This window comes from Gnatocerus cornutus, chromosome 8, assembly GCF_029298725.1.
Source record: "Gnatocerus cornutus isolate USDA-ARS CGAHR chromosome 8, icGnaCorn1.1, whole genome shotgun sequence".
Lineage (NCBI taxonomy): Eukaryota > Metazoa > Arthropoda > Insecta > Coleoptera > Tenebrionidae > Gnatocerus > Gnatocerus cornutus.
Genome location: NC_142240.1, coordinates 15,442,810 through 15,462,911, shown reverse-complemented (window position 1 = coordinate 15,462,911; position 20,102 = coordinate 15,442,810). Strand labels below are relative to the sequence as shown.

The following is a 20,102-nucleotide window of genomic DNA, read 5'->3' as shown; positions in this document are numbered from 1 at the left end:
TGTGGCGAGAGGTACATTGCCGGCACTACAACATCCCCTTCTTGAATACCGGAACCTTCCACTGGCACTCCAAGAATTAAACGAAAGAACAAATTATGATATTTAATTGCAAAAATAAAAAAACTGTAACAAAAATAATTAATATTCTACAACTAACTTAAATCACGTTTATTCTTTTTCCTCATCACTTGTATTTCCATGTCGTTCGTTACAACGCCACACTGAGTGGTTGCGTCAATTTTCTCTATCTGGTTTTCTCTAGTAACCCCTAGAAAAGTTTTTTCTAAAATACTCTTAACAGTCTCTTTATTCCTCGAAGAACGCTTGCGTATCGCTTTCTCTACGGATTCTGCAAGATCTTCAAGTGGTTGCTCTTGAAAATTAATCATTGTTCCAATTCTTTGTAAAATCTTATTAAGGAGTTCCAAAAATGGGTCTTCTGAAGCATGTTTTGATGGCGATGTGAAGGAAAATCTAACAATGGATGTCTTTTTTAAAGGTGATTGGTACAATTTTCGCGGATTTGGAATTGGTCGAGGCTTCAAAGCAAATTTTGAGTTTTCGGACATGATGTTGATTATGTCGTAAGCGCGTGCTAGCACTGGAAACTATGATAAGATTATGAAAACCACAAAATTATACTTACGTTTTACTTTTCTTTGGGCGTTAGCAAAAGTTTGTAGTTGCTGAGCTTGTTGAGGGTTCGTCAAAAAAGCCGATAGATTGGTTTTCTCAATCTAGAAAAAACAAAATTATCTCAGCTCGTACTAATCTTACACTTACATTAACTTGTTTTAACTCTCCTGGAAAAGTTGGGACAACTTGAACTTGATTGGAAACTAAAGGAGTCGCCATCAGAAAGTCCGTGTAATTTGGTACTGCCACGAAAGGAGGCAATGAAGGAGGAAATATTTGAGGTGGCAAAACCGGATAAGTACTACAAACAGGCTTTACCTCATTCAATTTCGCTTTAATCTCCTCCAACAATTTTTCCTTTCGAGAAGAATCAGAACTACTACTACTACAACTCCGATCAATTGATCTTCTCTTAAGTGGTACAACCGGACAATTACTACAAACGGGCTTCACCTCATTCAATTTCGCTTTAATTTCCTCCAACAGTTTTTCCTTTCGAGAAGAATCAGTACTACTACTACTACAACTCCGATCTCCTGATCTTCTCTTGGCTTTCGGCAATCTGTAGCGTGGTTTACTGCGGCTACGACTTCTTCGGCATTTTCTTCCTTCTCTGGGCTTTGATGGTTTTGATGGAGAGCGATCAATATCTGTGCTTCTTCTACGTTTCCTCGCAAATCTGTCTTCTCTTCTATCGCGCGGTCGCGACCTGGAGCGACGACGTCTGGTTACTGGAAATTTTTCACGAGTTTTCTTTGCAGGTGTCCCTTTTTTAACAGATTCCTTTTTTGGGGTTCCTTGTGGGGAATCCTGCTCCCATTCAAATCCATTCAAAAAGTCTTCGTTGGAAAAGTCGTCGAAGAAGTCGGAAGGAATGTCATCTTCTTCCTCCTCAGACCGCTGACGCTTCAGACTTGAAGTTGTACTGGGGCTGCTTCCTGCTTCGGAGAGGCTTTTGGTCTTTGTTTCTTCTTCTTTAGATCGTTCAAGGTCTCTTGAAGTTGTACAAAGGCTGTTTCCCTCTTCCTGCAAATCCTTCGTCTCTGCTTCTTTTTCTTGTACTTTTTCCGAGATTTCACACATCTCAGGTTGTTCGAGATCTTCTTTCTCACCAGAGGTTGTTACTTTTGCTTCTTCTTCGACGGCGTGCTGGACGCTACTGCTTTCTTCCGGTAAATCGATGGCATCCTCCATGTTACCAGTTTCACAGTCCTTCATTTCCTCAACTTTCACTTCCTCCGTTTCGCCGTCTAAGAATCTTACCATTCGAGTATAAAGAAAGTGGCAAATATGGAAAACATTACAACAGCCAGGTTTCTTTACAAACACAACTTTAACTCTGCTGGGATCCTTCATGAAAACCAAATCCACGAATAATTTCCACTCAACTTCCTCTGGGAACAAACGAATAACTTCTTTGGTGATCGCAACTTCGTCGTCAATTCCTCGGGACTTCAGCGCCAACAATTTCTCGGTTTCTAATCTTCTCGCCCAGACGTTGTACTGGCCCACGCAACCATAACTATACTGTTCGGAATTAAAAACTGGAATGAGGGACAGTTTATATGACATGACCTCCGTCAGGATCTTCACCATTATGGTTGTAACACTTTCGGCCCATTCTTTTTGGTCTTGGCTGTCTTTCTTGTCGATAACAAACTCAGGGTAGTCGTACAGACAACTGTGGCTCTCCAAAAGAAGTTTATGCAGAAGGAGCTTCTCGTTGCTTTGCATCAATTCCAAGGAACGTCGACAAAGATTGGTGAAGCTCCCGGCTGTGTCAGACGAAATCTGAGAGATGTTGACGTTGTGTTTTAAGAAGTCTTGGATGCAAATACCAGAAGACACGTCAAGTTTTGGGCAACCTGAAGGAGTGGAAGATAGTAAAAATGAGGTTTTTGGAACCGCAGACCCCAAATATGGCGAGATTACGTACGAAATGTGATCAAACTTCGCGTAGAATCGAAGAAAACCTGTCACCAACTCTAAGATTGTCGCTTGCTCCAAATTCGTACTACTAAAATCGACAATTTCAGCATACGCAATGTGGCAACCTTCCACTTCTTCCGAAGTCGCACCCTCTTGCAATTTTCTCAGACTTGGAAGACAGTAAGGTTCTTGTTGAAGGTAGAAAATGACCAACAATAACACCGCTCTGTTTGAAAACGAATCAGCACCAACAAAACTGTGGTAGTTCAACCAAAACTTGATCATCATCACAAACGTCTGCAACTTGCTGTCTAAACTTAAGTAGTACTTAAGTAACTTATTCGTTGCGTTTTCCACTCCAGTGTTGAGGCGCAAGTAACAACAAGTGAGTGTCTTGACATGCACGCAACTGATCACATCAGAGAATTGTACCACATCTTGAAACTTCTCGCTTTTGGAAATCAAATCCTTTAAATCACTGAATCGCTCAGGTACGACATTATCTATCAAAAAATCGTAGTTGTCGAACTCAAAAGTCACATCCACGGTGTTCGGCTCGAAGTTAGCTGCAGTTTTCGTAAACTTAACATCAAGAACTGAGTTAAGATCGTCGTGGATGATCTTCCGGTGGCTCTTCATATTCAACTTAACTGTATAATTGTTGAAGTGATCCCACAACGCGTTCAGTTGTTCGTTGAATGTGGCGTGGGGGACCACTTCGTGGATCGCTGCAAGTTTGGGGTCTTCGAATTTCGCTGGAAAGTTAACATGAAGAGATGGAGAATGATGGTGGAGACTTACCGTAAGAAATGTTATCTTTCAACGGGGCTAGAGGGATGATTTTCAAGGGACGTCCGTAACAACTGTGTTCTTTTTGAATGATTGAGAGGTAGACAGACAGAGCTTCGAAACTGTACTCCACTGCAAGTTTCCGGTCTTCACCTACGATTTTCAAAATGGTTATTTTGCCGAAATTGAGAAAATAGCTGTGGAGGTTTAAGATGTCTTCGCTGCCGAAAGAACCCGTGACTAGAATTTTGTAAGGTTGAGATATTGTGCTGCGAGCGATGTCTAGAAAAAACTGTAAACTAGGGTCTAAGTAATGGCGCAACTTACTTAATTGTTTGCAAGGAATGCTGGTGCCACAAGCCTCCACTTCTGTTACGTCACTCTCCAAAGCCATCAAGACTCTTGTGTAGAAAAAATGCATTAGATGGGGCTTCTTCTTGACCTGCATTGAAACCCTGACAAAAACCGGATTTTTGACAAACTTCAACTCCACGTTGAAACACCAATTTGAGATTCTTTTTTGGTCATTCATTATCACCTTCGAAACGAAGATGTCTTTGTCAAGTTGAGACGCTTCCGGGGCTAATTCCTTTCTTCCTGCCTTCAAAATATCAATTCTGTGGTCCCACATGTTCCTCAACCCCATACAGTTAATCACAATCTGATCTATATCACCACCTTTCTTCTTCTCGTTCACATCAATAACTTTACAACAAAGTATCTTCGTCAAAATAATCAAAACCGCGTTTTTAACCTTCAAGAACCATTGTCCTGGTTCTAATTCTGGCCCTTTCGCGATTTCAAAAGTGCGCATGAAAGAGTCGTTCCGACACTGCGACATCCAGCGATACAACAAGCCCTTTTCTGTAGACTTGAACACTTCGAGGACGTTACGACAAGAAGCCGCAAATCTCGCAACTCCTTGATGGGTCACTTCAGTCGCTGTGTTTCTACAGTGCTCGAACGGGTCTTGGACAAAAATTGACAAGTCCACGAAGACGAATTTGTCTTTCTTGGCACGTTGGTAACAAGGTGGAAGATCGATCGGACGGCAAAAACGCATCTTTTCAATCGCGAAACCAAAAAACGGTGCAATCACGTAGGAAAAATAATCGAAATTGGCATAAAACGAGAAAAAACCAACAATCAAGTTTTTAATTGTTACTGTTTTCAACGGCTTGCTTTCAAACTCCATCGGGGTGAAAGCTCCGTTCCAACCGTCAATAATGTCGTCAGGAGCGTTTCTCTGGAGGTCTGCGACGGATGGAAAATTGTACGGTGGTTGTTGTAGGTAGAAAATTACCATCAAATACAAGACGTGTTTGGTAAGTTGAGACTCTTTTTTGTCGCAACTTTCTGACCATGACTTCATCAAAAACAAGAACTGGCGGACTTTAGGGTCCAGTGTTAAGTAATACTGTAGCAAAAGTGTGTTACAAACTGCCAGTCTGGACAGGAAGTGTAAACAACATTCTGTACCACTTCCGTTGTGTTTAAACTTGACCAAAGCAGCCGACGAAGTACAAGTCACTGAAAATTTATTGCCGTCCGATAACGCCAGTTTTAAAGCCTCCATCATTGTTTCTTGAGTGTTTTTTTTCAAATTGTCCACATACATGTTGAAATCACTGTCGCTGGTAAACAAACCGGTCACTGAAGAACCAAAGAAGTGAATCTTGTCAAACGTGAATCGTGTCGATAGAACTGAATGTAAGTCATCGTGGACGAGTTGGCGATATCGTTCAACAGTTTGTGGATCTACCAGCATTTGACAGAATTGAGATACTTGCGTTGTGAAATTCAAAATGTTCCTTGTGTTATTAAGAATAGTTTGTTTGGAGTTTTCTGTAAGAAAAAAATTACCCTCATGCAAATACGTGGAGATTCGTACTTACTGTTTGGTGCAGGAGTTAGTCCTGGGACAACCGAAACACGCGCCCCCTTTTCCTCTTCCACGGACTCATTCGAAGGAAAGTCAAGTTTTATCTTCTTTGAAGGCAAAGGCGCATCATCACTTACAACAGTTGCTCTGCTGAACTTGCAATTCAAAAACTTCATTAGTCGAGTGTACAAAAAGTGGCACGCATGGTCCATATAGTTTCCGGGTAATTTCATTACAACTTTATCGTTGTCAAAGTCTTCAGTAACAGTCACCTCAGACCAAAGATTGATTTTTATATTCTGCTTCATGTTGGAAGTAACTGCAATCTCTTTATCAATCAAACTAGTACTACGATGTAATTGCTTTAGTACATTTTTCAAAACTTTGATTCGGCCGTGTAGAATATGACTCGGAAATGAGTAATGATACTGAAATTTCGTCAGCGTGTTGGGTGGGCTGGTACCACCAAAAACTTGCTTGAGAATTTTCCGAAGAAGGTTTGTAATAGTTCCGCTCCAGTCTTCGACATTTTCGCCCTCCGGACGTGTGATAGTGAATTCAGAAACTCTAGGGAGTTGAGGTGTTAATAATTTTTCCAGCAACCCTTCTTCTGATTGTTGTAAAATTTTCGTGGCATGTCTGCAACAACCCGCGAAAGTGCTCGCGATTTGGTACGTCACGAAGCTAGAAGCGTTGTTCGAATGCACGAAAGGAGCTTGTATACACATTCCTTGGTCAACACTCAATTGGCAGTGTTTCTTAATGTAAGGTTCGTATACTTCAGGTAAAGTGTATGGAAAAAGAAACCGAGTTTTAGCAATAGGTGAGCCGAAGAAAAGCGTAATCACAAAAGAAAAGTAATCAAAATCGCCATAGTACTTGAAAAAACCTTTAAGAATCTCCAATGTGGTGGTGTCTTTCATGTTAAATTCAATCGTCTCGAAGGCACAATTCCAGCCATCAAGCATATGTGCAGCGGTACGACTCTGTAAGTGTACAACAGACGGTAGTTTATACATTTGTTGCAAATAGAAGATCATCATGTTCGCTAGGATATAAATCGAGAACTGTTTAAGGCCTTCTTGGCGATCAACCCAACTCTTTATAATGACCATAGAAGTCAACACTTTTTCATCCAAGTTCAAATAGTACCTAATCAGTCTTGTATTATGAATACCAAAATCGTCTTTGCAGTAAACTATAACAGAGGTCTGTGTCTTAATATGAGTAAACATGTATTTCGGCCCACCCGACGTTGAAGTGTATATAAACTTGCAAGGCGGGGAAATCAACAAAGCGTCCAATTTTTGAAAAAATTCGGAAGAACCTAAGAGCCCGTCTAATTCCACATAAACGTGTATACATGTGGTTTCTGTATCCAAACCGCTTGTGATTGAACCAAAAAATTGGTAATGCTTAACTTTGTTTTCAAACACGGAGACCAGATCAGCTTCTACTGCTTCCAATATAGTTTTTTGAGAAGACGCAGCGCTCTGGAAATCTCGGAAGAAGTTGGAGGCTTGTTCGGCGAATGTTGCGGAAGCAGTATCTTGAATATCTTCACTTTTGACCATTTCCAGAATCTCCTGGTTGTTTTTTATCGAATCAGTTTCAAGTTTATTTATAACCTTCGTTAACAGTTCTTCAAGTTGATCTGCGATGTCTGATACACACTCAGTCGTAGCTTCCAAAGGAGAGGCTTCACTGATTTCTTCCATTTTTTCGATTTTTGATTCAACAGAGTCCTGACTTGGTTTATTTTTGATTTCTTGGTGACTCAGTTCTACCAAAGTTTGGTCTTCAGACTCTGTTTTGGAGTTCTGATCAACCTCGGCGTCTCTACTCAAAACTTGCATTCCATCGTCACTTCTATTCGGCAAAAACTTCATCATCCTCGTGTAGATTATATGAAGATACTGATAGTAAAACCAGTTCGCTTCCTCAAAAACAAAAACAATTCTCGTTGGCTTTTGGAGGAAGGAAACACGTACAGCTTGTACATGTGCGTGTCCTTTTCCAAGAACGTACGGTATCAAAACTTTATCTTTTTCCCACTCACTGGCGCTTTCAGGTAAATCTATGACTTTCTGCAACGCATTTTCATCATGAGATGGTTTGTAGTGAGAAATTCGATGAATAAGACCGCGTTTCTGGCACTTCACCTCCTTGACGGTACTTCCCAACAGCTCTTTCGTGATTTGAAGGAAGACTTGTAAAACCTCACTTTGCCACGTCTTTTCGTCAAGATTTGAATCATGGATGATTTGAAACTGAGATGTGTTCATATAAGAGCGCGTCAGTAAAGCGTGAACAAGATTTTTCTTTCTGTTTTTCCCGTACATAACACACAGTGCTTTCCTGAATTTCGACACAATGATACCAAAGTTTCTTTGCAAATTCGTGCTGATGATACCAGAAGCTGCGACAGGGTCTTCCATGGTCAACCACGGTTGAGTGATTTCCAACAAGTGTCGACCTTTTTCAACAAGACAACCAGAATTGGGCGAAATTATGTAGGTAAAGTAGTCGAAATTACCGTAGAACTTGAAAAAATCTTCGATCAACGTGAAGATAGAAGTACATTCAAGCACACTTAGATCTGTTGTTTTCTGAAGATCGTTCAAAGGAGGTAGTTTGTACGGTTCCTGCTGCAAGTAGAAAATCACCAACAGATCGAGAATATGTTTGGGAAGTATAGCCAAATCTGTACAATCAACCCAAAATCGCAAAAACAACATAATTTTACGCACTTTTTCATGGAGATTCACGAAATTTCTTGCAAGTTCGGTACCACTCACAAGTCTGTTTTTGTCACTAATATGAATATAACAACAGAGTTCTGTTTCCACGTGCGTGCATTTCAATACACGTGAATTGTAATCAATCTGAGTAAATTTCTTAGATTGATCGAGTTTTGTGCGGATTGGAGCTATTTTCTCTATTGTACTTGTTTGGGTGTCTATGAAGATGTCCAAACATGTTTTGTAAGTAATGAGATTTGACACTGTAGATCCGAATATTGTTATCTGGGGGCTTATAGAGCTCAAAGTTGATTGTAGATCTTTACAGACTGCAGCAGACTTCGCTTCAATTTGAGGTTTGAGTAGATCTAAAGTGGTGATTAAGATTGAGATTTGGTCATCGAAGGTTGCGCCACTATTGATTTTCGTAAATAAGTTATTTTTGAAATCTTCAAAGGTTGCTGCAATAAAGTGAAAGTTACGACAAAATAAACTAAAGAAGAACGTTAAACTTACTCGAAGTTTCCTCTGTCTTCACTGTCACTTTTTGACTTTGATCCGGTTGATGGCTTGTTGCAACACTGCCTAATTCGTTTTCCCCAGTATCTAAACAATTATTTTGAATTCTTGTTGAAAATAAACCCCACTTACCCTCGGAACAACCCAAGTTCAGCATTTTCGTGTAAATCGCTTGTAATAAATGTAAGCCCCCATTATCACCGTGAACAGTAACTTGTACAATGTCTTCTACGACTAAATTAACTTTAATACAATCCCAGACCATCTCTTTTGAGTCTTCATCTTTGTTTGACTGCTTCAAAGTCTTGTCCCAAATTCCGACAGGGACTTTACAATCATATCCAGTTTGAGATTCCGTCACCACACAACCCAAGATCTTCGTGAGAATGTACAACATATGGCCCTGTACAGTTTCTCGTGACGCACCTTCCTTCTTCTTTATCACAAAAGAATTGCATTTGTGTACTTCCAAATTCAGGTATGGTGACAAATTCGAGACTTTTAAACCCGCGGCCATGCGACACAAAGCTGAGAAATTCCCACTGGTTTCCGGCGATACAGAAGCTGATACGTTGCTCCAGTGTCCGAACGGATCCTGAATGCAAATCCCTGGATGCGTCTGAAACTTTTTCTTTCCTTGAATGTACGGCCGATAAGCTTCAGGAAGATTGTTGTACGGCTCCAGAAAACTGACTTTTTCAACAGCGGATCCACAATACGTACAAATCGCGTATTTCGTGTAGTCAAAAGTGGAGTAAAAACTAAAGAAATGTTCCACTAACTCCAGAAGACTGTAAGTACGAGACGTGACGGGAGTTTCGTCTTGAAGTTGCGCCACTGACGGAAAATTGAAAGGTTCCTGTTGAAGACTGAAGATTACCATGAGATACAAAGAATAACTGTTGAAAGCATCGAAGAAATGAGATGCCCACAGTTCAACGAAAACAGTCAACAACTGGACGTTGTCACCATTCAAGTAGTACTTTAGCAAGTTAGTCGTACTCAAAAGAGGCTTCGTAAAGTTCAAAACACAGAAGGAATCGGTACCAACATGTCTGCATTTAACCGAAGAGTCTCCGGGAAGAATATCAGCGAATTGCGGATGTTTAAATAGCCTTTCGTGAATCAGTTCCAAGTCATTTTCTTTTAAGTTGATAAAAATTTCGTAAGTTGGAGGATACATTAAGGAGTCGATTAATTCGATTTTAGAATCAGGGAATATTGAAACCAAATCTGTCGTGATGGTTCCGCAATCAGAGAGTTTCCCAACTCGCGGAATTTTAGAGAGAATCGCCGTTTGGTCAGATAACGTGGCTGCTTCCACGATGGCTGAAAAAAAGAAGTTATTTTTTGTGGAAGAAGCGAAAGCAGCGTACCATTGCGAAAATCAACAATTTCTTCTGTGGTTGTTTTGTCTTCATGTGTGGTTTCTAAATCTATAAAGAATCATTAGCTTCAGAAGAAATAACAAATATAGAAAGCAAAGTAGAAATTCACAGAAAGAATATTAATGCGATTAGGTAAATTATTTTAGAATACAATTGTACTGCCATCTGACCTGGAATTACCGTCACGCAAGGTCATAACGTAATTTCTATTGAATTTTTATGATATGCTAAAAATACAAACTCTTTGTTAAGCAACAATAAAAATTTACTTGTAATTTCAACAAACGTAAAACTAAAAGATCAATTATATTCATTGTTTGTATAACATAATCGATATTAAATTTTTTGTTTCACTAATCCTTGACCAAATTTGTAATAAAAAGAGGAAATTAATATCAACTTCGATCTTTCAAACGGGAAATGATGCATTGTTCAAATATTGCTAAAGCCAAATTAAACAAATATTTATCTCTAAACAGTTTGTTGTGAACATAAATTATCATTAACTTTTATTATTATTCTGAGGAAAAGTTGGAGGTACCTGCAATATTTTCGCACTCAATCGACGAAGGTCTCTCCACAGTCAGATCCACATCTGTTTTCAGTTCTTCTGGAACTTCTTCTACCTTCGAAGAGATTTCTTCGACTTCGTCATCACTTGATAGAAGTTCAATAGAACAATCCACTTCTGTCTTGACTTTATTTTCCTGTAAAATTTTTGCAGCTTTCTCCACCACCTTTGGAGACTTTTCCATTCGCTCAACAAATGATCTGTCTTTCAAAAGCTTGATCACATTCGTGTGGAAGAAATGTATGACATGAAACAGAATGTCACAGTCGCCCTCCTTTTCAAAATAGATGGTCACTCCAAGAGGAGTTTCAAATTTCAACGTCACTTTCATAACAGCGTCTTTGTCATCTAGGAACTTACAACAGCCTTTGCAACAGTACACAATTTCAGTCGGAATAAAAGAGTCTTCGACTTCAGAACAGACATCTTTCAGGTTTTTTTCAGTGAGTGCTAAAAGCGCACAAATCCAGTCTTCATCTCTCCCCTTATCTTTCCGGAGATAAATCTTCGCGTCATGAGAAAACATGAATAAATCGAACATGTTTGAAGGAAGCACTTTTAACGATTGTCTGCACGCGGCTGTAAATTTCCCCGATGTTGATAAAGTCACCGGAGCAACATTTCTAGAGTGTTCAAAAGGATCTTGGACGTAAAATCCAGCAAATTTGTTTTTTTCATCAACGGGCCCGAAAAACGGCGTCACGATTTGATGCTCATAGTCGAAGTTAGCATAAAAAGTGAAGAATCCAGAGAGGAGTTCCACCATTGTTGTATTTTCTAAGACAGAGCTTGAGAATTCTACCGGTCCGAACGCGCAGTTCCACCCGTCGACTTCGTCAACCGGAAGATCTTTCTGAAGATCGTGGACTAAAGGGAGTTGAAAAGCGCGCTGAAGATAAAAAATAACCATCAGAGATAAAGCATATCCGCCGTAAATCTCCCGGAAGCCGTGACAATCGGCCCAGAACTTCACCAGCAAGGTGAAGAACTTCAACTTTTCGTTCAAAGTCAAGTAGTACTTCACCAACTCGCTGTTTCCAACCGGTAGCTCGCTTTTAACATCAATCTTACAAGAAACTTGAGTTTGTTTATGACGGCATTTTATCCGACTGTCGGCTAGTGTTACATCAAGGAAGTTCTCACATGTCTTGATTAAATCCGACAGGAGTTCTAGAGTGGATTTTTCACCGTCTGTGTTATCAATGTAGATGTTCAAATCGCTGTCGTGAAGAAACAGTTCTGTGATGGCTGAACCGAAAAAGTGAATTTTAGAGTGTCGGAAGTTGGAAGATATAGCGGAAGTGAGATCGGTGTAGATTTTTTGGCGGTTTATCTTCATTTCTTTTTGGACAATTTCTAGCTTGTTTTGGAGAAGGGTGAGTTGCTCCGAGAATGTTGAAAGCGATTTCAGTTCGCTTAGTAGAGCGAGTTTTCGGTAGACGAACTTTTCTAAAAAAATTAAATTTTGAGTTAAATACGCACAAGTTTGATTTAATTTTTTTTCTAATTTTTTATAATTAATAAGTGTTTTTCAGATAAAATTAAGGAAAGTCAATACCAATTTGTTTGTATTTCTCAGTTATTTAACATTTCATGTTGGATTTTTAGAGTAATATAGGTAATAATATTAGGAATTAATGATCAATTAGTTAAGAAATTAACTTTCGCCACCCACCTTGTCTCATCCTCTCATTTTCCTTGACATATTCTAAAGTCCCTAAAGCATTCTTCTTGTACCAACTAATCTCAAGCTCCTGGTCCCCAATTCTATGTTCCTGATGGATGATCTCGGAATGAACCCTTGCATCCCAAAATCGATATTCCACACTAATTTTATCACCATCCTGAATAACATCCTGACTTCTAATCCCCCCAAAATTTATAAAGTAAGCATACAGCTCGTCCACTTTATCCCGTAAAAGGGGCCCTAAAGAAGTGGTTTAAGACAATGGTCTACAAATATTAGATACCACCTTTAATAACTATTTTAAAAGGTAAATGTTGCAAATGTTGCTTTTGGGCTGTATGAAATTTCCATTGGGTGTATAGTAGGCCTTGGAGGCACAGTTTGCAATAAACTTGCACCATTGTGTTAAGAAAAACATCAGAATTAGTTAAATTCTCGTCTTCGAGTCGTATTTAGCTGGAATTTTTCAAATACTTAGTAATTATTACAAAAAACCTGAATAAAGGTTAACGTAAACTTTTTAACCAAAAGATGTCACGTGGGATGTGTCTAAAGTGCACATGAAAAATAATAATCAAGTTATCACACCCAGTAATCTCAAAAACACTCACTCAAGAGTAACACCACCAATTTATAATTCCAAAAGGCAGAGACAAAAAAACTACGGAATATGTTTTGAATACAGTCTAAAAAAGTCAAAAAAAAGAACGTAATCTTAGACACTTCCATTATCAAAACAAACTTAAAGGTTATGTCATGTGTTTTTGTTTTGGTTGAACCTCGAGTAATGGATAAAGACGACGCCAAATCGAGGCAAATATTTATTCTTTGTGATAATAACATCTAAAATATTTATTTTAGAGGGGTGAAGCACCGCACTGTCAAGAAAAAGTACAACAAAAATAAACCACCAACTCATGTGCCTCCTTCCAAGCCTAAAGTCTCTTTAGAGTCGAACTGGGACCGCTACGAGATAAAAGAAGTAGAAAATAAAGTCACTAGCAGCACTGACTTTGCAGTTTTGGCAAACGCCCCCATCACTCTTGGCAGTCATTTTCAGTTCAAGAGTGATAAAGACATTTTAGATGTTTCTGAGCCAGTGACGTCCCTGTTTAATTTAGACCTGACTCTATTGGAAAAAAGTTTAGCGACGATTCGATTCAATGAGAGATGTGGGATAGACAGTAAATATATCTCTGTATGTGGTATTATTAGCTGTGGCAAATGATAAGTGGGTTTTAGGAAGGTCGCCAAAAACTGATGACAGCGCTAGACGATAAACATTCCGATTATCAGAATTACTTGAAGAATTATAAATGTAAGAAGCCGGATGTGATTTTCGGGTCAGACAGCGAAGGATCAGATGATTCAAACGGGTCAGAGGCCTCGCCATCAAAAAACAGTAGTAATTTGTATTTCGAGCTCGCGACGTGTTATATTAATATTTTTAGTTGTACCGGAGGAGCCCCCATTGAGACAGAAGGGCGAAACAGATTTAGAACAGTGGTTGGACGATGTTCTAGACGATTAATAAAGTTTTTTTTGAATTTGGCGCTTTTTTTAGTTGGCGCTAGTGTAGAACTGTCATCTTGACATTTAACCGCACGTCACATTTAGCATTGTTATCAGTTCATTTGACTGTTTTCGTTGATAGCGGCAGGTGAAATCGGGATGTAAAACCGGCACGGAAAATAACATTCGATTTTGTTAGATTAGATAAGTGGAGAATTAATAACCATGCAAATTCTGGTAAAAACGTTCCTAAGCGTACAAATTCGAATTTTGAGTGATAATGGACAAATCGGCGGCTATTATTATCTTTCTTAGTGTGCATATAAAAATAAAATTGTGAAGTTATCAATCTGTGGGTGCAATTGCAGTTTATTTATTTAAACCACTGGCGTGCAGGAGTCATCGATTATTTTATTTTTGTAACAATAGCACGAGGGTATCTTGGTTGATTTTTTTCGAAATTTCAGACGAAGGAATGAAACTTAGATAGTGAAATTAAGACAATGGATCAAATACGATATCTAACGCAGTGAGTATGATTGTTACATAATGGGGGCTCATTTCGTGACACCAAAACACCAATAACATAACCTAAAAGTTAGAAAGGGGGGTAATTCAGATTTATTGCCTCCACACGAATTGAACAACAAAAGAGCCATTACGCCCACATCCGATTTAACTCTAATCATATTAAAGTACTTTTTAATTTGCGCTGCGTAGAACGGAAATTATCAGCCCCCTTAAATCTTTCCCGCTATTGATTTACTTTAACTCTTTTCAGAAATTGGTACAAGCTACCGAAGGCGTTGTTTAGGCTGTGCTTTATTCTAGTGAACAATGTGTATTGTATTCCGACATATGTCGTTTGGATGGTGATATTGTCACCCCTTCGGAAAGTCAACCCCGACGTCTACTGGAGGATAGAAGGCTACTTCTTTCACTGGCTCCTAGCTATGGTCTCGATGTGGAGTTGGTCAGCAGGATATGACGGTAATTTTTATTAATTACTCCAAGGTCGTAAGATTACGTAAATACAGCGAAATGCTATCATGACAAACCGAGAAGCTCAATTTGTTCCATTGTGATAAGAATAAGCGCTACAGACACGTGGTTACCAACTGATAACGCCCTCATCGTTATCAGTAACCATTTCGGAAAAGTCGAAAATAGTCATGAATCAACGTAAACCGGTTTTGTTGTGACATTCAATACCCAATAACATCTTCAGACAGAATGTGCAAGGTTGTTCTAACGACCTATAAACAATGTTAGAATATTTTATTTGACACAGTGAACGAAGCAATGAATGAGTCGTGAGAACACAAAACAGGCTTAGATATAAAAGCAGCAATTGTCCCCGTATTTACTCAACAGAACAGAAAAACCCGTTCAAATCACGGGCTAATTTAGATAAGTAATTCCCAGCGTTGTCTGTTTAAAAATTATTCAGTATTTTCTAAAAAACGAGTAAAATGGGCCACAGATACCGTTTTAACACCCCTGAATTAAAAACGAATTTCCCTTCCCATTTGCGTCCAAGCAGAGCTATTATTAAAACGCCGATCGAAACTTTCCATTAAATCAACAACCCTCCTCCAATTTTTCAATAATCGGGTTATTGGTATTACGCTAACTTGGGTCGCATAAAGCAATAGAGATAAGGGCAAATTATGGTTCAAGGTAATGAGGACACTCATAATGAACACATAAAACAAGGACGAATAATAAACAAAGCGAACGAAAGATAAAACCGTTTAATTTTCACAGGTGCATCCGTTCATGACCTCTCTGTTTGTTTTTTAAGAAATTTCATTCATCACACTGTTTATGCGTCATATCGTGGAAAATGTGCACAAAATTCGGCACAAATGTTACATAATTAATAGTTGCGAAGGTGAAAAAGGAAAGTGAATTGGCAATTAACGTTTTAATTCAATATTTATGAGCAAAACTGCTCATTTTTCTGTCGCGTGCATAAAGTTGATAAATATTTCATATAGTCGAGTTTTTTCCTTATCGAATTCGGACCTGCCCACAAAAATATGTTTAGTGTTTAACATTTCCTTGATTTATTCATACCGTTGACTCACGTCGTTTCGGAAAACTCATTGGAAATCGAATTATTATTATTAGCTTTTGGCAAAAAAACGAAATGTAACATTCCCGCGTAAAATTACTCTCAGCAGCTTTGACCGAAATGTCACACTGCCGCAATACAAGAGAAGTTAAAATAGGTCAGTACGGTCATTTATTAGTGATAAAGTTAGTAATAAGTAGTTTAAATTTCACCTCTGAAATGCCAAGGCGCGAAACTTGAAATGATGCTTCAAAATTTTCCGGTTAGCTGAGTTTAATTTTATTATAGTCGATAAAAATAATTAGCATGTAGCATTTCCTATTGTTTCCAGTGGTCGAAATAGGAGATGACATAACGAAATGCATCGACGATCGTACTTTGGTGATAGCCAATCACCAATCGACAGGCGATGTCCCTCTTCTAATGGCTACCTTCAATTCACGCAAACAAATCTTACCAAATATCATGTGGATTATGGACAGCCTCTTCAAATACACAAATTTCGGAATCGTCAGCGTATTACATAACGATTTTTTTATAATGTCGGTAAGGAAAAAAATCCCAAAAGCGTTAACACACCGTTTTCTACCAAACGTTTTTCGATAAAGGGTAAAAGTAAGAGGGATAAGTCACTACAAGCTTTAGTCAAACACCTTTTGGACACATTCATACCACTCAACAGGAAATGGATGGTGTTGTTTCCTGAAGGAGGGTTTTTACGAAAACGAAAAGCGGTGTCGCAGAGATACGCGAAGAAGAACGGACTTCCTATGTTGGAAAACGTGTCTTTGCCTCGTGTGGGGGCCATGCATGCCATCATGGAGACTGTACGGCCCAAATCAGTCGCGAATAACAATTCGTGTAGTGCTGAAGGTAGGCTGGAATAAAAACATGTGATTTTGTAACGACTTCTTTTCTTGTAGTGTCGGACTTGGAATGGGTCCTCGACATAACAGTAGCGTACCCAAATGGCGAGCCAATCGATTTAGCAGCAATCGTGTTCGGGCACCGCGCTCCGTGTAAAACCACCCTTTTATACCGTCTCTACCCTTGCAGAGACCTCCCCAAAGACACTGAAAGCCTAACGAAATGGCTCTTCGATCGCTGGGAAGAAAAAGAGCGAATGTTAGACTTCTTTTACCAAACCGGGCAGTTTCCGGGGGACCACGGTTCCGGCCAACTAGTCGAGCAAGACTACTTACGTTTCGTCATTCTCCACCTTTTCTTCATCTTCTCGACGTACCTCCACGTGCAAATTTTCCAAGCAGCTTATCACTATTGTAGTTATCTGATTTACTAGCGCTCCGTTCTCGCATATCTGATTTGTCTTGTAAGACTGTACCTGTGACAGATCGGAGAAATGCGAGTTTTTTCGTTTTTCTTTGTACCAACCGAAAGAAGTCGTTGGCTTTGGTAACAATAATCGCGCAAAGACGACTGTGATTCGTTTTTATTTTTATTAAGGACGAGAGACACGCGTGATGCATTCCAAAAAACGAGAGAGAAACGAAAATTTCGATATACGTACTTAACGAAAGGGAATTTTTCGTTAGTTCGAGTCGGGTAACTTTAGTAATAAAATGGAACAATCTTGCCTTTGGGTGTTTGTTTTTTTTGTTTCTACGTAATCATAATGGTAGATTTTGTACAGTAGATTAGGACCAATGTGCATTTTCTATGGTTTCTGTTGTTAATTTTTTTCCACGGCGAAATTTGTGAGGCTCAATCGTTGACGTCCATTTTTTATGAAGATTTAACACGTTTCGATACTTTTAGCACCGCACTCATCTCGTTTCTTTTTAAGTAGCTTGTTGTTTTTTAAATTCTTCAGGGTTAACTTATTATACATATTTTTGTAAATTTCAGAGTTTCTTTGTAATAAAAACCAATCGAACGTAAATGTGTTTTATTTAATCGATCAGACCACAGGTGATGTAACTACAACAACTCCTACAAAAAAATTGAGAGATTAAGAATTATCACGTGCCCATTAGTATACCGTCTTTGGTCTTTTCCAACAGTTTCTGCTTTCTTCTCCTGTTTTTGTCGCCGGTCCTCCTAAAAAAACGTGTTAAAAAGAGTTTCTTACTCATTACAATAACTTCTCTGAGTTCTCCTATTTTATACTTCTTCAAATCCTTCTTAGCATCGCTGGAGTGACCAGCGTCGTCGAAGTCTTTAGTGGCATCTTTCCCAGCACATTCCCGGATCAAATCGCCGCCTCCAGGGTGCTAAAAATAGCTCCAGTCATAGAGTCCGCATTTTATTTCTTACCTCATCTATAAAATTTGTGACGTCGTACACGGCGCCTTTTATTACAATCCAAGTTTTCCCATTGCTCCCATTATTTCGTGAAACTTCTTCAAACGAATAAACCTGCGATTCCATTTTCGCAACTAAGTTGTTTGCACAGAGAGATCAAAGGAGGTTATCGGTTAGTTATCAGGACATTGTGTTAAATTTTATATCCCTCCGTCTGTAAAATATTAATTGAACCTATATTTCGTCTGATAAGCACTGTTCTAATTTTTGCCCTATTAAAAAATAATAAAACATTTCTGCGTAACCTAATCCTGCAATTAAAACGTTTCAACGTCCTCGTCAATCAAATTTACAAGACATAAAATCAATATTCCACGGAAATATTCACTTCTTCATTGCCTCAGCATGGAGCTGTCCGACTTAGCCGACCTCTATGGCAACGAACTCTACATCAAGCAAATATCGAAATGGTTACGAGGGAGTGCCCGCGCCCAAGAAATCTCAAAAAGAGCCAAATTAGACTCTTCAGATGGTCGCGTAATCGATGAACACGATCAATTTTTTAGAGACCACAAATTACTCCTCGTTTTGTTCCGGGTAAGATTTCACTTCCGACGACAACTTTAATCTCTTTCTAAGGTCCTCGGAGTGATGCCTATCCAAAGAGGCGAAATTGGAAAAATCACGTTTGGTTGGACAAGCGTCCCTATGTTGTACGCTTACGTCTTTTACATCGTCACCACAGTTCTTGTGGTGCTAGTAGGATTCGAACGTTTCGACATACTTTTAAATAAGAGCAAGAAGTTCGACGAGTACATTTACTCAATTCTTTTTATCATTTATTTATTGCCGCATTTCGTCACCCCTTTCAGCGGATGGGGGGTTGCTTATGAAGTTTGTGACTACAAAAACAGTTGGGGGACTTTCCAGCTTCATTATTACAAGATAACAGGTTACTTTATTCCGTTTTTACCATCTCAAACTGTTTTTTTACAGGAAAAAACTTGGAGTTTCCGTTGCTGAGCACTCTGATCATTGTGATTAGTTTAGGATGTCTGATTCTTGCGGTGGTGTTTCTGCTAACGCTGAGTGCTCTTTTGGAGGGGTTTACTCTGTACCACACCACGGCGTATTTACATATCATTACGATGATCAACATGAATTGCGCCCTTTGGTATATTAATTGTAGGGCGATCGGGAATGCGAGTACTGCTCTCGCTAAAAGCTTCCAAGAAGTACGTTGTTAGTACTCCTCGAAATGTTAATTATTTGATCTTTGAAGGACATCGATCGAAACTCTAGTGGCTACATTATCGCGCACTACAGAGTACTGTGGTTGTCCTTGAGCGAACTCTTACAGAAATTAGGCAATGCGTACTCAAGGACGTACTCTACGTACTCTCTTTTCATGATGGCCAACATCACCATTGCGGTAAACATTGAAATAATCTCAAGTGCTGAGGAAAAAACCTCTAGAAAGATAAAATAGTTCCGTTATCAATAGACGTTGAGATCACCGATAACAATTCTACATAAATTCTTGCTTTTATTATTTATTTTGCGATTTTACATGTATAATTGGTTGCCTAACTATTAATACCCTCAGGTATATGGGTTTACCTCCGAAGTGGTAGACCACGGCGTCCGCTTCAGCTTCAAAGAAATCGGCCTCATGGTCGACACTACTTACTGTCTTTTCCTCTTCTACGTCTTCTGCGACTGTTCTCACCAAGCCTCTCTTAACATTAACGACCGTGTTATGGTCTCGCTCATGAAAGTTGATTTAACTAAAGTTGATACCGCGACACGCAAAGAAGTAAGGTCTTTCGTGCCAAAACCTTTTTAACCACTCTTTTCAGATCGAGCTATTTTTAACGGCTATTCAAATGAACCCTCCGAAAGTTTCGCTCAAGGGGTATACCGTCGTCAATCGCGAGCTAGTCACTGCGGTAATATACTAAAATCCTTTTAACTCAACTCCAATTACTCTATTTCAGAGCATCGCTACAATCGCAATCTATTTAATTGTTCTTTTGCAGTTTAAAATAAGTTTGGTAAACATGCGAGGATAAGTCGTTATAGTAACAATTCACACAAACACACAAGTAG

The 20,102-nt window shown here is 39.1% G+C and overlaps 5 protein-coding genes and 1 pseudogene across 5 annotated transcripts; 4 read left to right on the top strand and 2 right to left on the bottom strand.

The window, feature by feature from the left end:
- Positions 1 to 87: 87 nt before the first annotated feature.
- Positions 88 to 12,674, bottom strand: LOC148170312 (uncharacterized). The gene is made up of 12 exons (XM_088042732.1): positions 12,429 to 12,674; positions 12,131 to 12,382; positions 10,426 to 11,904; positions 9,873 to 9,932; positions 8,629 to 9,825; positions 8,494 to 8,583; positions 5,250 to 8,438; positions 3,682 to 5,199; positions 3,367 to 3,636; positions 784 to 3,320; positions 647 to 737; positions 88 to 601 (listed from the first exon to the last, which is right to left on the bottom strand). The coding sequence occupies exons 1-12, from the start codon at positions 12,541 to 12,543 to the stop codon at positions 153 to 155; spliced, it is 11,247 nt and encodes a 3,748-aa protein (XP_087898858.1). The 5' UTR covers positions 12,544 to 12,674; the 3' UTR covers positions 88 to 152.
- A 185-nt stretch (positions 12,675 to 12,859) lies between these two features.
- Positions 12,860 to 13,689, top strand: LOC148170311 (uncharacterized). Its single transcript, XM_088042798.1, has 4 exons — positions 12,860 to 12,955; positions 13,004 to 13,340; positions 13,385 to 13,544; positions 13,594 to 13,689. Exons 1-4 carry the CDS (start codon positions 12,894 to 12,896, stop codon positions 13,671 to 13,673), a joined length of 639 nt encoding a protein of 212 aa, XP_087898924.1. The 5' UTR covers positions 12,860 to 12,893; the 3' UTR covers positions 13,674 to 13,689.
- A 36-nt stretch (positions 13,690 to 13,725) lies between these two features.
- Positions 13,726 to 17,631, top strand: LOC148170310 (acyl-CoA:lysophosphatidylglycerol acyltransferase 1-like). Its single transcript, XM_088042796.1, has 5 exons — positions 13,726 to 14,183; positions 14,436 to 14,644; positions 16,063 to 16,277; positions 16,340 to 16,604; positions 16,655 to 17,631. Exons 1-5 carry the CDS (start codon positions 14,158 to 14,160, stop codon positions 17,029 to 17,031), a joined length of 1,092 nt encoding a protein of 363 aa, XP_087898922.1. The 5' UTR covers positions 13,726 to 14,157; the 3' UTR covers positions 17,032 to 17,631.
- Positions 17,623 to 18,248, bottom strand: LOC148170309 (cytochrome b5-like). Its single transcript, XM_088042801.1, has 4 exons — positions 18,006 to 18,248; positions 17,834 to 17,962; positions 17,731 to 17,789; positions 17,623 to 17,681 (listed from the first exon to the last, which is right to left on the bottom strand). Exons 1-4 carry the CDS (start codon positions 18,117 to 18,119, stop codon positions 17,642 to 17,644), a joined length of 342 nt encoding a protein of 113 aa, XP_087898927.1. The 5' UTR covers positions 18,120 to 18,248; the 3' UTR covers positions 17,623 to 17,641.
- Positions 18,249 to 18,334: 86 nt separating this feature from the next.
- Positions 18,335 to 19,038, top strand: LOC148170308 (gustatory and odorant receptor 22-like; annotated as a pseudogene).
- LOC148170307 (gustatory and odorant receptor 21a-like) lies at positions 18,990 to 20,082 on the top strand. Its single transcript, XM_088042802.1, has 5 exons — positions 18,990 to 19,228; positions 19,276 to 19,425; positions 19,600 to 19,809; positions 19,853 to 19,942; positions 19,991 to 20,082. Exons 1-5 carry the CDS (start codon positions 19,142 to 19,144, stop codon positions 20,063 to 20,065), a joined length of 612 nt encoding a protein of 203 aa, XP_087898928.1. The 5' UTR covers positions 18,990 to 19,141; the 3' UTR covers positions 20,066 to 20,082.
- Positions 20,083 to 20,102: the final 20 nt, after the last annotated feature.

What these genes read in the sequence shown, in the direction of transcription:
- LOC148170309 (XM_088042801.1), bottom strand. Translation starts at nt 18,119, where the DNA reads ATGGAATCGCAGGTTTATTCGTTTGAAGAAGTTTCACGAAATAATGGG. An exon ending in TCACAAATTTTATAGATGAG is followed by an intron (nt 17,963 to 18,005) that starts GTAAGAAATAAA and finishes AGCTATTTTTAG; the next exon opens with CACCCTGGAGGCGGCGATTT. An exon ending in AAATAGGAGAACTCAGAGAA is followed by an intron (nt 17,790 to 17,833) that starts GTTATTGTAATG and finishes ACGTTTTTTTAG; the next exon opens with GAGGACCGGCGACAAAAACA.
- LOC148170311 (XM_088042798.1), top strand. Translation starts at nt 12,894, where the DNA reads ATGTCATGTGTTTTTGTTTTGGTTGAACCTCGAGTAATGGATAAAGAC. An exon ending in TAGACAGTAAATATATCTCT is followed by an intron (nt 13,341 to 13,384) that starts GTATGTGGTATT and finishes AGTGGGTTTTAG; the next exon opens with GAAGGTCGCCAAAAACTGAT. An exon ending in GGCCTCGCCATCAAAAAACA is followed by an intron (nt 13,545 to 13,593) that starts GTAGTAATTTGT and finishes TAATATTTTTAG; the next exon opens with TTGTACCGGAGGAGCCCCCA.
- LOC148170312 (XM_088042732.1), bottom strand. Translation starts at nt 12,543, where the DNA reads ATGGTGCAAGTTTATTGCAAACTGTGCCTCCAAGGCCTACTATACACC. An exon ending in CATTCCTTGCAAACAATTAA is followed by an intron (nt 3,637 to 3,681) that starts GTAAGTTGCGCC and finishes AGTTTTTTCTAG; the next exon opens with ACATCGCTCGCAGCACAATA. An exon ending in GAGAGTTAAAACAAGTTAAT is followed by an intron (nt 738 to 783) that starts GTAAGTGTAAGA and finishes TGTTTTTTCTAG; the next exon opens with ATTGAGAAAACCAATCTATC.
- LOC148170307 (XM_088042802.1), top strand. Translation starts at nt 19,142, where the DNA reads ATGATCAACATGAATTGCGCCCTTTGGTATATTAATTGTAGGGCGATC. An exon ending in ATACCGCGACACGCAAAGAA is followed by an intron (nt 19,810 to 19,852) that starts GTAAGGTCTTTC and finishes CACTCTTTTCAG; the next exon opens with ATCGAGCTATTTTTAACGGC. An exon ending in ATCGCGAGCTAGTCACTGCG is followed by an intron (nt 19,943 to 19,990) that starts GTAATATACTAA and finishes ACTCTATTTCAG; the next exon opens with AGCATCGCTACAATCGCAAT.
- LOC148170310 (XM_088042796.1), top strand. Translation starts at nt 14,158, where the DNA reads ATGGATCAAATACGATATCTAACGCA. An exon ending in CAAATACGATATCTAACGCA is followed by an intron (nt 14,184 to 14,435) that starts GTGAGTATGATT and finishes AACTCTTTTCAG; the next exon opens with AAATTGGTACAAGCTACCGA. An exon ending in TTGGTCAGCAGGATATGACG is followed by an intron (nt 14,645 to 16,062) that starts GTAATTTTTATT and finishes TATTGTTTCCAG; the next exon opens with TGGTCGAAATAGGAGATGAC.